Source organism: Neoarius graeffei, chromosome 22, assembly GCF_027579695.1.
Source record: "Neoarius graeffei isolate fNeoGra1 chromosome 22, fNeoGra1.pri, whole genome shotgun sequence".
In the NCBI taxonomy this organism is placed as follows: Eukaryota; Metazoa; Chordata; class Actinopteri; order Siluriformes; family Ariidae; genus Neoarius; species Neoarius graeffei.
Genome location: NC_083590.1, coordinates 28,218,797 through 28,233,209, shown reverse-complemented (window position 1 = coordinate 28,233,209; position 14,413 = coordinate 28,218,797). Strand labels below are relative to the sequence as shown.

Below are 14,413 nucleotides of genomic sequence, written 5' to 3'. Positions count from 1 at the left end.
AAAAACAGCACGACTCAGCTCGCTTCAGCCCTGCTTAGCCCCTAAAACTCGCACCGTTTTGGAGTGGGGCTGAAGCGAGCCAAAGCGAGCCGAGTGAGGCTGGGGGCGTGAGCAGACACTCCCCTGTGCACTGATTGGTGAGGAGGAGTGTCCTCACATGCCCACACACGCCCCGCGAGCACGCTGGGATCTGTAAACACCATAAACCCGGAAGAAGAATAATTACGAATTACGAGAATTTCTGAAGCCTTATGCGCCTCGCCTCATCTATTGGCCCTTTTCCACTACCCTTTTTCAGCTCACTTCAGCTTGCTTCAGCTCACTTCAGCCCGACACGGCTCGCGTTTCGACTACCAAAAAACAGCACGACTCGGCTCGCTTCAGCCCTGCTTAGCCCCTAAAACTCACACCGTTTTGGAGTGGGGCTGAAGCGAGCCAAACCGTGCCGAGTGAGGCTGGGGGCGTGAGCAGACACTCCCCTGTGCACTGATTGGTGAGGAGGAGTGTCCTCACATGCCCACACACGCCCCGCGAGCACGCTGGGATCTGTAAACACCGCAAACCCGGAAGGAGAATAATTACTAATTCCGAGAATTTCTGAAGCCTTATGCGCCTCGCCTCATCTATACGCTCTTGCCAGTATCTGTTGGCGTTGTCGGTGACAACAAGCCACAGCACCAAGACCAGCAACACTAACGACTTCATGTTTATTGTTTACTATTCGGGTCGTGAGACTACCGCTTAAAAGATCACTGATGTCACTGTTTGCGCTGCTTAACGACATCACCTGACGTCCACCCACTTTCGCTAACTCCACCCAATGTGTCCACCCACTTCCAGCCAGCACGGTTCAGCGCGGTTGTAGTCGAAATGCAACTCCAATAGCCCCGCTCAGCTCGACTCAGCCCAACTCAGCACGGCACGGCTCAGCCGCGTTTGTAGTGGAAAAGCGGCATATACGCTCTTGCCAGTGTCTGTTGGCGTTGTCGGTGACAACAAGCCACAGCACCAAGACCAGCAACACTAACGACTCCATGTCCTCCATGTTTATTGTTTAGTATTCGGGTTGTGAGACTACCGCTTAAAAGGTCACTGATGTCACTGTTTGCGCTGCTTAACGACATCACGTGACGTCCACCCACTTTCGCTAACTCCACCCAGTGTGTCCACCCACTTCCAGCCAGCACGGTTCAGCGCGGTTGTAGTCGAAATGCAACTCCAACAGCCCCGCTCAGCTCGACTCAGCCCAACTCAGCACGGCACGGCACGGCTCAGCCGCGTTTGTAGTGGAAAAGCGGCATAAGCTCGCAACAGGCCCTCGTGTTGCGTCACGCTTAGGATGGGCGGGCCCAGGCTAATCCCACCCTGGACAAGTCTCCAGATCATCGCAGGGCTGATACATCGAGACACACAACCAGTCACACTCACGGTCAATTTAGAGCCATCAATGTGCCTAACCTGCATGTCTTTGGACTGTGGAGGAAACCGGAGCACCCGGAGGAAACCCACGCACAAAGACCCTGTTCGAACCCAGGACCTTCTTGCTGTGAGGCGACAGTGCTAACCACTACGCCACCATGTTTTATTTTAAATTTTTGTAATTTTGTGGGACCTCAGGTATTATATAAATAAATAATAACAACATCTGCCTGTTCATCTTCATCATAAATAAACTTTTAGAAGCAAAGAAGGCGGGGTTATAAGAGAGGGCGAGGTGTGTGACATCACTTCCGCTCTCAGGGCGCCTTTTCATCGCTCGCGAGCTGTATTGTTCTTCCATTTCCGCACGCCGCGCGCGCCGGACTGCTGCACTTGCGCTGTTCTCGCTGAGTGTAAACCGCGTCACCGCTGTTCGCTCGCTTCCGCCGGCTTGAGAGGAGAAAAAAAGTGGATTTGCGGTAGTTTCACCGCCGGATTTTACAGCTTTGCTTCCCGTTCGAGGTTTTATATCGCTTTGTTAACTTTATTTACTGTACGAACTCCCCAAAATGGAGAACGAGAACAAGTACCTCCCGCAGCTGCTAGCGGAAAGAGACAGCCTGGACTCGTCCTTCATACACGCTATGAAACTTTTATCTGCAGGTAAATGCATAGTTTGACTTTTTAAAAAATATATCTCTGTATCTATACACATGTGTGTTTAGGTGTTGTACGGTGTGTAAGCACTTGTTCTGTCCGTGTTCCGGCTCTCTGAAGGAAGAAACCGTCGCCGGGTCTTTAAATGGCTCTGTGCTTCCTGTGTGCACGCGCCGCACAGGGTGCGACATAATAAGCTTCCGTGCCCGACGTGGCGCTTTTATGCGTCTAAGTTTTGGAACCGAGCCGAGCAGAAACTTGTCAACCGAACCAGGATAATTAATCAGTGCTGTCCGAATGGGCATCATTTCTGTTCAGATCGACGTGTTGGATTTTTTGTATTTTTATTTTTTAATATAAAACACGAGTATTTGCTTAATTTGTATAAAAAATAAAAATGACACTTTTTTTCTCCTCAGTGTTTGTTTTTGCCTCAAATTAGTAACAAATATTCCTAAATTTGTCTTAATTAAACACAAGTACAACCAATTTATCATATAATACAAAGATGTACTCTGTTGGTGGTGTTTTGTTTATCAGAAACTATTGACTGGTTCAATCCTAATCCGCATGACGCTGCCTATCCAGGTGCCCTACATAGCGCGTGAGGTAATAAGCGTTATGCGTCCTATGTAGTGCGACATTTATCCATTCGGTATTTATTTGGATTTTAGTTTCAGTTCTTAAATAAGGAAACGTTTTCTGGAGCTGGATTTTTATTTTGATTAATCACTCTTCCTAAAATCAAAGACATAAGATAAGAGCCTTTTATATTATCCTGTAGATTGTTAGAGCAGCAAAATTATCTAAAGAGAAAAAGATAAGGCGGTGAAGGAGTAGTGCAAAAGTACCAAGTATACAAAAAAGGATATGTATAAAAGAAATACTACACATTTAGAGAGAAAAAAAAATTAACAGGTTTGCATATGTAATGTATATAAAGGTATTGTACAGGTATTATTACCAGACTTTGCCTTCTCTTGTCTTGTTGAATGAATAAATCGTATGAATGAATGAATTTCTTTAGTCTTTTCAGTGCAGTGCAGTACACTTCCTTAGGAGTTCTCCATGTAACAGGGGAAATGTTGGATTATTTCAGATCGGGTTTGTTTTTCCAACAGGAAATGTCTCTCTTATTGTTTTCCCTCTCAACTCTCTACAGCAGATGTTTTAGATCAGCAGCCTACTGGGAGTGTTACTGTACATTTGAAGACAAACAGCTCTGCATCTGGATTTTCTCAGAGCTCCTGATGAACTTGTGTGTTACGAGTTAGGAGCGCCATGCTGTAAACGCACATGCTACACGCCTTCCAGTATCAACAGTCTGTTTTTTTGTCCCTGGCTGTGAACTGACCAGCTCAAGGTCTCGAGTGAGCTGGTTATGCTGTGTAACCTGTTTGTTTGACCACTGTGACCTCTCAAAACAAGAAGCACTAGGATATACTGATTGTTGCTGTATTAGTCAATGTAAATACAGAACGACTTGGGCAACACAGCAAATCAGTGGTTTTATATTTGTCTTCCCCCTTGCACATGATTTGAGTTCTCTATGCTAGACATGGTCAGGAATAATAATAAAAAAAATCCTGTATGCAGTATCATCTGAGATGTTCTTGAGTTTTCAGATCACCCAAGGTCAGTGCAGTCACACCAGTGCAGAGATGAGATGTAGTGATGCTCAGTGCATACACAACTATTAAACCCTTCTTGCTTGGTGTAAAAAGGAATGGCATAGATTTTCGTGTGTCCCTTGGTGTTTCTCTTGTGTGTAACTGTTGGCATTATTTGCCCTTTTCTTGACCTTTTGCCCTCTTGTCTGAAAGCTTTTTTGCTCATGTTGAATCACCCTTTTCTTTTCGGTGTCTGTCAAATATTAACATGATTAGGAAAAACGTGCCATCGGTCATGGTGTAATTCTCTTCCTGATTGATTATGCAGAATCGGATGTGACTCTGCTTTTTGTCCCTCTGCAGTCATTATTTTGTCATGCTGTCTTGCACAATCTCTCTCTCAGATGTCTGTGCAAAGCAAGAACAATGTACTGCTGTATTGCAAATAACCTTGACTGGTGTGGCTGAACACGGATTTGTTCACTTTTTGTTTTCTGTGTCTTTTAGAAATCGAGAGGGTTCAGAAAGACGAGCCGGAAAAAGACAGTGAAACCTACTTGGATCTCTTCACGGCAAAGAATATCAAGCTGAAGGAAAGAGTTCTGATTCCAGTCAAACAGTACCCAAAGGTCAGAGTCGCATTTTGGCAATTGGTAAAATTGTATCTTTACGTGCATGGTTCATTTGTCATGTTCATCATGCTCCATATAGGACAGAAAAACAGAACGCAAAGGCACTGCTAAACTCCTTGTTGGCTTTTGGACTGAAAAAGGTAAATGCTTAAAAAAAGCAGAGGAGATTATATAAAGATGAGTCAGTGCTAGAAAGCTGAGCATCTGTGTTTTTTGTTTTAAAGATGCTCTAAGCTCTCCATTCTTTCCAAAGCACGTCAGTCATAAATAATTATCTCCTTTGTTCATGCCATGATACACTTCCTCAAACATGTGTTGTGAAGATCAGACTTAATTACCCTTTTATTTAAGCTGTACGTGTAAGTGATGGAGATTGCTTTTTAAATCTTTTACCATTAAAGACCCCCTTTTAAAAAAAAAAAAAAGTTTTAGCTTTATCAGAGTTTCCCCCTCTGCACTACACAGGCTGTACAATGCGGTTATGTCATGCGCTACATGGCGAGCATAAGCAATGAAAAGGAAGTTTAGCTGCTTGTTGATGGCGCTTAATTAACAAAACATTCCTCCGTAAAAGTCGTAGATTCAAGAAAGAAAACATTACTGTTGTTATCCATCCCATAAACCTGAAAAAGACCAACACGTTAAAACTTCTTAGCAGAGCCACGGACTTTAAAGTAGGCTTCATATCTTGACATCCGACAGCGTAACGTGTGCTTTTCCTTTATCAGGCAGCTGTTCTGTTTATTGAGCTGGAAAGCTCTGTGATATAAATCAGTCAGCTGTTGCATAAACTTCATTAACCCGTGTCAGTGCGCAAAGTGGTGCGTGTTTATTGAACGCAATCAGCAAGATGTTCAGGTGCAGATTTTTTTGATGATAAAACATCTGGTGACCTTTTTTCTTGCTTATAATCTGATTATTAATGAAAAGTCTTTGGCTTAGCAGAGTTTCCGTGCTCGAACATGCCCATATTCACCCGCTGAAGGCCTTATGAAATGAGCCGATGACGTTATGGGCGTTTTACTGTTTAAACACGTCGAATGTTAATGTAATCTGCTCCGTGCCGACCCTCAGCATATTCACAGCGTTTAATAATTTCAGCCCCGGTTCTGTTTAGTCATGCGCTTGGAATTTTTCTTGTTTAGTTTGTAATGATGGAAGTAGGTCACTTTGGAACCTTTTATTGCTGTTCTCACAAGACTAATCTGCTTTACTGCCCTAGTTTACTCTTTCGGAGCTGCAGTAAAGTGCTTACTTTGTCAGATTTCCCATCTCCTCCTGCTCTGTTCTGCAAAGCAGTTTAGGTGATTTATCAATATCGCAGGAGAAAAGGAATGAGATTTTGGATGGGACGAAGATGTCTGCAACTTAAATGCACTTTTTCCCTTCTCTCTGACTCTTTGACATGATCTCTTCATGCTGTCGAGTGTTTCGGGTTTAGCCGTATCGCACCCACCGGACTGTAATTGGCATGTAGATCGCAAATCTATCTAAAGTTATTGAAGCTCAAGTCCTTTGGAAACCATTTCAGCCAATCCATTGAGACTGAAGTTTCCTTCATGTCCTGAATTTAGTGTTTTAATCTCACCTGTGCTTTTTTCCCCTACAGTTTAACTTTGTTGGGAAGATTCTCGGGCCTCAAGGGAACACCATTAAGAGACTGCAGGAGGAGACAGGAGCCAAGATCTCAGTACTGGGAAAGGGATCTATGAGGGATAAAGCGAAGGTAAAGACACCCAGGCACAAGGGTTGCTACGATTGGTCACAGTGTTGAAATGTTTCCATCGGTTACTGTGTGTGTGGTTTTTAACCTGGGCATGTTCCGTACTCCAGTGGTTCTCATCCTGTTTGTGTTCAAAAATATGCAACTCCATTTGGCCCAGTGTAGATTTCTAAGAAGGACCTTTCCGTAAAATCTTTTAAAGAAAGCGGACGTTTAGAGGATTTGATTTTTATGCGTCCTCTTTATTTGCTGTAGCAAAAACATACACACAGTAATGTGCAGATGTACTCCTGTATGAAGATTTGATCAATTTTCCTTTGTTTTTCACAGCGTGTGTGTGTTTAAAACTGCTGATTAAAGCTACGAGACAGTGAAACTGATATTTTTAAAGCCAAGTTATTTGCTTCTTAGTTGTGTAGCACATTAATCTACAGATCAGTGCGCTCTCTTGGTTTTCTTTGTTAATATTCAGAGTCTTAAGAAAATAAATCACTTGCAAGACACCTAAATGAATCTAGATCAGAGTTCTTAAACCTCTTGTAGTGAGGGACTCCAACTGTAAAATAAATTCCACTGACCTGCTCAGTACTGACTTATTTTATTACCATTAATTAAAATCATATTTTGGCTGTGTATTAAAGCCTTTCTTTTCCTGAACTTTCTGCTGACTGAACATATCTGGTCCAAATTGACATTTACTGCTTAGTGTGTGTGTGTTTGAGGTCTGGATTAATTCAAGGGACCATAATTTTCCTGGGTTTGTTTTCTGGCAAAGAAATAAGATTCTTTGTCTGTTTTTGGAAGTTTTTTTTTTTCTCCTCCTCCCTCCCATTTTTAATTCATCAGCTCACCATTGTTTTGAGAAAGGGGTGGGGAAGTGCTTGCTCTTAAAATATCAAGTGTGCAAGCAAACTACTGCTCTAATTTGTGTGTTGTGGCCTCATTAGGACATAGTAATGCAAACCATTTCCCAGATTGTGACTTGTTTCAGCTCAAGGCACTTCGTGCATATAAAGGCCTGTAATTGACTAGATTAGGGCTTAAATTAGTCATTACTGATCTTGCCATAACCCACCCCACACACATGCATTGCTTATCACTGTTTTAATGAGTTTATTAGTCATCTGCGTTAAAGTAAGGCAGCGCAATGCAACATTAAAGTGAGTGATGGTTGTCAGCCTGAAGGATTCCTCTAAAACATTTGACAACTTTTTTTTTTTTAAATGAACGTTATGTTAAATTCTACACTTTAACTGTCAAAATTCACTGACGTTCACCTAAAAGCATCTGGAATACAGATGGCCGTTGCTTATTAAGCTTGGAACAACATACTATTTATCAGCTTTCAAACAATTGTGATCAAATCACAACTGTGAGCAGATGGAAATGTAATGTTCTAACTGGTAAGTTTTTCTGTTCTCATGGTAACAGATCTCATTTACAAAGTTTTCTCCTGCATCAGTAAGTGAGATGAGATGTTTTGTGAAATTTGTTTAGGTTTTTTTTTTTTTTTTTTTTTTTTCTTCAACATCCAGAGCTCTAGATTTTGAGAGCTGTGAAATGCATCTCCCAAACACATCAGTAAACCCATTTCAGTTGAGTTTATGTAACAAATTCAACCTTTAATGTTGCGTCTTGGCCCGCATCTCATCCTGCGCTGTCTCATCGCACATCTGTTGAAGCTGACAGTGTTCTAATGGCACACTGCTAAAACGGAATTGATGAATGACTTAAATAATCAGATGAAATATTAATGAATTCCCAAATCCACGTTCACGGCTCGAATCAGCATCTCCATCTGTGCGCTTGGCAGCAGTCGAAAGCGCCCTGGCTTTTCCACATGACACCTGTTGTTTAATGTCGTTTCTTACATTGATCACAGGAACCTAGTCTTTTTTTTTAATCTGTACCTGATGGATTAGCAGTCATGTGGGTTTGGACAGGTCGGGGAAGGAAACGAACTCTCCAGTGAGTTAGACTTGGACCCTGAGGGCTGATGCAGGAATCGGCTTTTATTGTGTTTACCAATTATGATTTGACTTCTCATATTTTTTTATTTATTCCTTGGAAGTCTTTTTTTTTTTTTTTTTTATAATTAGGCAGTAGAACTGGTGGTCATTACATACAGATTACAGAAGGTGTGTGGTGGTGATGTGGTTTAGTTACCATGCGAAAAACCTAACAAGAGTGCAACGTTGCTTTGCTGGACAGTTATTTGGTGTAGTTTTGTGAGTTTCATAGCTGTTGTGAACAATAAAGTTATGAACATGCAAAGAGCAGCACCAGAGGTAAAAACTTTAAAGGAGAACTGAAGTCATTTTTAAACTTGCTTCATTTCGTAATTAACATGTTATTCAATGATGTTTTAGTAACCTTGTATCGTGATTCGTATTGGCAACTAATTGCAATTAAATATTATTGGCCTAGTCGGTTTTTAGCGGTGTTGAATTTAGTTAGTTTAGTCCACAGCAGGTGTCACTTATCCGCGCGATCTTCGCGAGACTTCGAAACGTGAAGTGTCAGCCAGGTGTCAGTGCTGCCATTTTGAAAACTGTTTTCCAAATGAAATATTGCACAAAAACCAGTTTAAATGATTATTGCCTACTTTTTTTCAAACTTTCCTGATTGCTATCAAAACAAACAAAACTTCCAGCTTGATTACATCAGGATTCGAAAGAGCGTCTTTTGACAACCCCTGTGTCTGAAATCGCTCTCTACTCAGTATATAGTGGGGATGTCATTTTGTAGTGCTGTCCATGCTGAAAGAAATCAAATTAAGTCTCAAATTTGATTTAATAAAAGGCAGCGGCAAAGAAGAAAGTGTTTGGCCTTGATTTAAAAAAAAAAAACCCAAAAACTGAAAGATGCAGGTACTTTGTATTTATTAATGTGGGAAATATGCTCAGTATAATGTATTTATCACAAAAACGCATGCATTTATTCTTTTGAAAACCCACCAGCCAACTGATCCAGCACATTTTAATTGTGCGACAGTAATTACGTACATACCAGCGTGACGGACTAGTGTCCGAAAGCGGTTTTTCCTCTATATAATAATTCCTTATGTAGGGAGTAGTGAATGGGTGAGCGATTTCGGACACAGAGCGTCGGCAGATGTTGGCCACTTTGGTTTCCGCTGTACGGTTTACTTCTGTTCTACGATGTCTCGCACAGGTCTCAAAGAATCTTGTTTACAGCCGTTGCTTTGACATATGGACTGATATATAGATTACATAGCATATTTCAAACACTCGCTATAGCAGTGACAAAATGGCTATCAAAAATGCATTCCTATATTTAATAAAATGAGGAATAGAATTTTGATGATAAACAGGAACTGAAGGCAGGTTTATCATATTTACATCTGTGAACAGCCAACGGGTTTTCAGTGCTGTCCGTGACCCCTGTGCTGAGAAAGAGGCTGCTATGGTATGATTTTAGGACGAGAGCAGGGTGAGAATTATAGACCCTTTTCAGTCACGTGACCTTCGTAAACGCGACCACCATTTTGGACATGTAGTGGACTTCGGCTCGAATCAGTTTGAATGCGAGGAAGGCGACAAACGAAAAACATAAAAGAAAAAGGAGCGAGATGCAGAAAACACCTTCACTATCCAGCGACGTAGGGCATTTACAGGGCGAGCAGAGGGAGAGGTATTTGCAAAAATTGAGGTTAGCAGGCTTAGAGAACGACGTTTACCTGCTTCCACCAGGATTGTTCACTGATGTACGCTCCGGCTTGCTCCCCCTCAAATTGAGCAGCACGCTCCGGCTTGCTCCCCCTCAAATTGAGCAGCACGCTCCGGCTTGCTCCCCCTCAAATTGAGCAGCGCGCTCCGGCTTGCTCCCTCTCAAATTGAGCAGCGCGCTCCGGCTTGCTCCCCCTCAAATTGAGCAGCGCGCTCCGGCTTGCTCCCCCTCAAATTGAGCAGCGCGCTCCGGCTTGCTCCCCCTCAAATTGAGCAGCGCGCTCCGGAACCTCGGCCGGAGCACTCCGGGAGCAAGCTGGAGCGCGCTGCTTAATTTGAGGGGGAGCAAGCCGGAGCACGCTCTGGAACCTCGGACGTTGGCTCCGGCAGCTATTTACACTGGATCCGGTGTAAATAGCTGCCGGATCATAATTATAGTAAACTAGTAAATACAGTAAAGGAAAAACTTGAGACTGAAAGGTTTTAACAGTCATCCAAATGACTGAACGTAAACATTGCTACAGTAACACACTAGCTACTATGTTGTTGACATTAGCTAGTCAACAATAGCTACTACAGAAGAACAGAGGTTACAATGGGTTATTTTAACCTATTTGGTTACACACTCACCGCCACAGAATGTTAACAGCAATGTAATGCCTTTTCTGGCTAATTTTATTCGTCTTACCTCCAACAAAGTGGTCACTACACAAGCGTTGGTATGCTGAGGGCTGCCAATCTTTCCTGTTAATGGCCGCTATCCATCTTCTCCATCAGGATCCGCTAAAATGATAAACCTTGCCTTGTTTGTTGATGGTTACTACATCCAGGTGCACAACAATATAGTGGCATGATGGAAGTCTTGCTGAAAGTAAAAACTTTCTTTGCTGCCGTTCCTCAATGTTGGTTGTGGTAAACTACTGGTAGTACATGTCCAAAATGGTGGCCGCGTTTGTCGTGACGTCACGTGAAAAGGGTCCATACACAAAATACTTCCTAGTCACCGGAGTCAGGAACTCCGACTGGTTATAAAAATGAAGATGCATGTTAATCGATGGCACTTTTGAAAAGTCAGAGTGGGGTAACTGTTCAGCCGTACACACGGACAATCTGACCTGTTTTGTATATGTATGTGTACTTTTAATTGACTTTTTTCATTTGGCTTGATGGATACATTGCAGCCAAGCAACAGCTGTCCTGCTACATGGTTTCAGGGAACTTCAGTTTTTGATGGGCCCTCTACAGTGATTTAACTGGTTATCAAAGCTGTATTCAAATGTTTTATAAAAAAAAATGAATCGCTGATATGGAGCAGATTGACAGGCTGTTGATTGGCTCTATCATTTGCTTTTAAATGTGAGGTAAGAGATCTGCGTCTATGTATCTGATTCTTTAGCAGCTGGGTCGATGGGTTTAATTTAATTAAATTAGTCTCACAACAATATGCATGCTAATTCATATGGGTGGCTGTAAACACAATAAACTAGGTTACAAAAAATAATTGAGAATTCTGCCTGACATTATGATTGCCCTAAACCCAGGGAAGCTGATGAGCTTATGTTTTATTTATCTCTTGGTGGATTTTAGAGGCATGCAGGCAGATGCTGTACTCGCTGCATTTAGAAGCCCTCAGCTCCTTGTTTTTGATAATTGAAGTTTGTAGACTTTTTTTTTTCCAAAACAGAAGGCTTATAAAACGTTTTAATGTGTGTCTTATCAGGAGGAGAGCTTGAGGAAAAGCGGCGAGCCCAAATACGCCCACCTGTCCATGGAACTCCATGTGTTTATTGAAGTGTTTGCTCCAGCGCCTGAAGCGTACATGCGTATGGCCCACGCTATGGAGGAGGTTAAGAAGTTCCTCTTCCCCGTAAGTATCAATTAAAAATCTCTCCCAAAGCCACTGGATGGATCATTTATTAGAGCCAAATAGGCTAGTGTTCAAAACTGATTAACCACTCATGGTGTTAAATCAGAGCTTGGCTTTTTACTTGTGGCTGGAGATTAATGCTTAGCGTGAGAAGTCCAGATACCACGCAGTGCTGTTTTCACTCAGATATGGATTGTCATTAAGGTTGGGTCAGTCTTTTGGATTGATTGCTGTGTATGTAACAGCCCGTTTTTTTTGGTCACGACTACTACCACCACTTGAGTGTTTCAGTTAATAGCTGATCTCATATTTCCTGGATGCAGTTTGGGTAGAGGAAACGTCGTGCTGCTGCTGATCTTGAATTTGAGAATGGAGTGTTAATGTGTCTCGTCTTCGCTGTCCTTGCTCTCTAGGACATGATGGATGAAATCTGCCAGGAGCAGTTTATGGAGATGGGATATCTGAATGGCAGCCATGAACACGGCGTCCGAGGCAGGGGCGGTCCAATGGCCAGGGGGCGTGGAGGACCTCCACCACCCAGGTATATCATGTCTAATCGAGTTTCATCAGGAACACATGAGCAAGTAATTAACATGCATGCACACCGTATTTATGTTCATGCAGATCAGATTGTGTTGAATCTTGAGTCGGGATGGTGTTTTGGTCATCACTTCTCATAAAATAGCTGCTAATATCTTGGTCTTTATTCAGGGGATTTATCTCGTCTCTTGTTTGATGGTTCAGGGGTCGAGGCATGGCACTGATGCGTGGTGGTGTTCCACGTGGTGGTCCAGCCAGAGGTGGAGCAGCGAGAGGAGCTCCAACAGGGCGTGGAGGACCACCAGGTCAGCCTGGCAGAGGAGCTGCTGCCAGTAGAGCCCGTGCTCCTGCCCCTGGATCGCAGAGGATGCCTCCTCCACCACGCCCTCCTGCCCAGGAGTCTTATGAAGATTATGTAAGTTAGAACTGCACTATTGCGCTCTGATTACATGCTTTGAAGTGTTAATTTCTTATCTTTCTAAATAACACTGTGGATCTCTTGCTTCTCCTCCTTCTGTTTCCAGCCGTACGACGAAAGCTACACAGAGTCGGGCTATGAATCCTACGACAACTATTACAGTCAGCCACAGGCGTGAGTTGAAGCAGCTTTATTCTGTTATTCATAATGATATCAGCAGGCCATTCTAGTCCAGCACTGGCTTTGGGGAAACCTCGTGCTCTAGTTGAGAGATTAGGTCAGGGCTTCTGAGCTGTACTCTGGATACACACTGACCTGCTTAGTTCCCAGTTTTCTTGCTGTAATATGCCTGATTCAGCTAAGGCATAGCTTTATATGAACATGATGGACTGGATTAGGTGTTAAACTGTTTAAAGCAGATACGCAGAACCTTTATTTTTAAATACATTTGAGTGGATAGTATCTCCATCCTTGACTCTTGTATGCTATATAAAATATTTTTTTTTGTGTGTGCGCGCGCGTGTGTGTATATTTGATAGTTAGTTAGCCAGCCAGCCCTGAGTGCGTGACGTCACAGCGGGAACCGGTTTTAAGGCCGAGGCCTCTGACAGCTATAGACCAAAGTCATATAAATAAAAATTTATGGTGAAAGTAAGAAATACCGTTACCGACTTGCCGACTAAGACTGATTTGACTTCATCGATTGTGGGTTGACTCTCATTAAAACAGGATGGGTGTTATAACTTATGCAACATACATGTACATGCATGCATTTTCACTGATAAAATGTAAAAGGCTCATTAAATAATCAGATGAACTGAGACAATCACATTCTGAAGCAAATTAAATAATCTTATACCGGTAACTTAAACACACAATACAAGTTACGTGTATTAATCTAAATGCAGGTAAACTATTTTATTTATTTATCCAAATGAGAGTCGGAGCTTACCCGTCTGTGTTCTTGCTTTTTGAAGGCCGATCTTGTGGCCGATTGTTTTGAAACAGTCTGACTTTCAGTTGTTCATTCAGTTCTCCGTTCATTCGCTTCTTCCACGTAAGGGCGAGATGGCAGCGATATCCAGTTTAGAAATCAGACGGCTGCTCCACTCATTCTCCGTTTTGTCCATACGGAGTACTCCGCCATTACTGCTCGGCTCAGGCAATTACTAAAACCTGGGACGGAACGTCACCGGTTTTAGCAACAACCGTGGGGAGGTCCCTGCCCAAGTGATGGGTCATGTCCTATTCCATCCCGGGTTTTAGCAACAACCCTCGGCTCACTCCGGGAGGACTGGTGCAACTGAACTTTTCCTTTTTAAAATAAATACTTTTAATTGTTGGTGCTGCACCCTCTTTCAATACGGGCTTATAGCCAACGCTCCTCAACAGGTCAGAGGTCTCGTACGAGTCTTCAGTAAAATGTGCAGAGCAGAGGAGAGACCACTTCATAGCCGTCCAATGTGCCCGTGAACTTCTCGCAAAACGCGTCCAAATCTTTGCAGTTTGAACATTCTTGGGCCATGAATGCAACGTAAATCCACCTTCTGTCGTGTTGCTGCACCGCCAGCAACACATCTCCGTGGCATGGCGATAAATTAGCTCAAAATGGAGGATCGGAGTTGCAGTCAGCTCTGTGTTTTAGTGTAGCGGAAATGGCGATGAGACCGATAGACTTCCTGCTGTGACGTTACGGACGTCAAGGTCATTCACTCAGACCGTGACCTATATGAATCACTTTAATCATAAATACTGTATTAGATCTATTGATGCTTAAAAGTATTCCTGTGCCATTCTTGAGGTCTCAAGGCATTTATCAACAAAAGTGAGGCCATGGTTCTGCGTATACGCTTTAAGC

The 14,413-nt window shown here is 42.8% G+C and overlaps 1 protein-coding gene across 7 annotated transcripts in view; it reads left to right on the top strand.

The window, feature by feature from the left end:
• The first annotated feature begins 1,790 nt into the window (after positions 1-1,790).
• Positions 1,791-14,413, top strand: part of khdrbs1b (KH domain containing, RNA binding, signal transduction associated 1b) — a 59,640-nt gene continuing 47,017 nt past the window's right edge. For all 7 annotated transcript variants that reach the window (XR_009651205.1, XR_009651204.1, XR_009651203.1 and 4 more), the window contains exons 1-7: positions 1,791-2,082; positions 4,194-4,315; positions 5,928-6,044; positions 11,451-11,597; positions 12,011-12,138; positions 12,342-12,552; positions 12,662-12,729. Coding sequence is in view for 3 of the 7 variants with exons in the window: in XM_060904703.1 (XP_060760686.1) it covers positions 1,989-2,082; positions 4,194-4,315; positions 5,928-6,044; positions 11,451-11,597; positions 12,011-12,138; positions 12,342-12,552; positions 12,662-12,729 (887 nt within the window). In the remaining 4 variants the exon portion in view is untranslated. The remainder of the gene's footprint in view (positions 2,083-4,193; positions 4,316-5,927; positions 6,045-11,450; positions 11,598-12,010; positions 12,139-12,341; positions 12,553-12,661; positions 12,730-14,413) is intronic.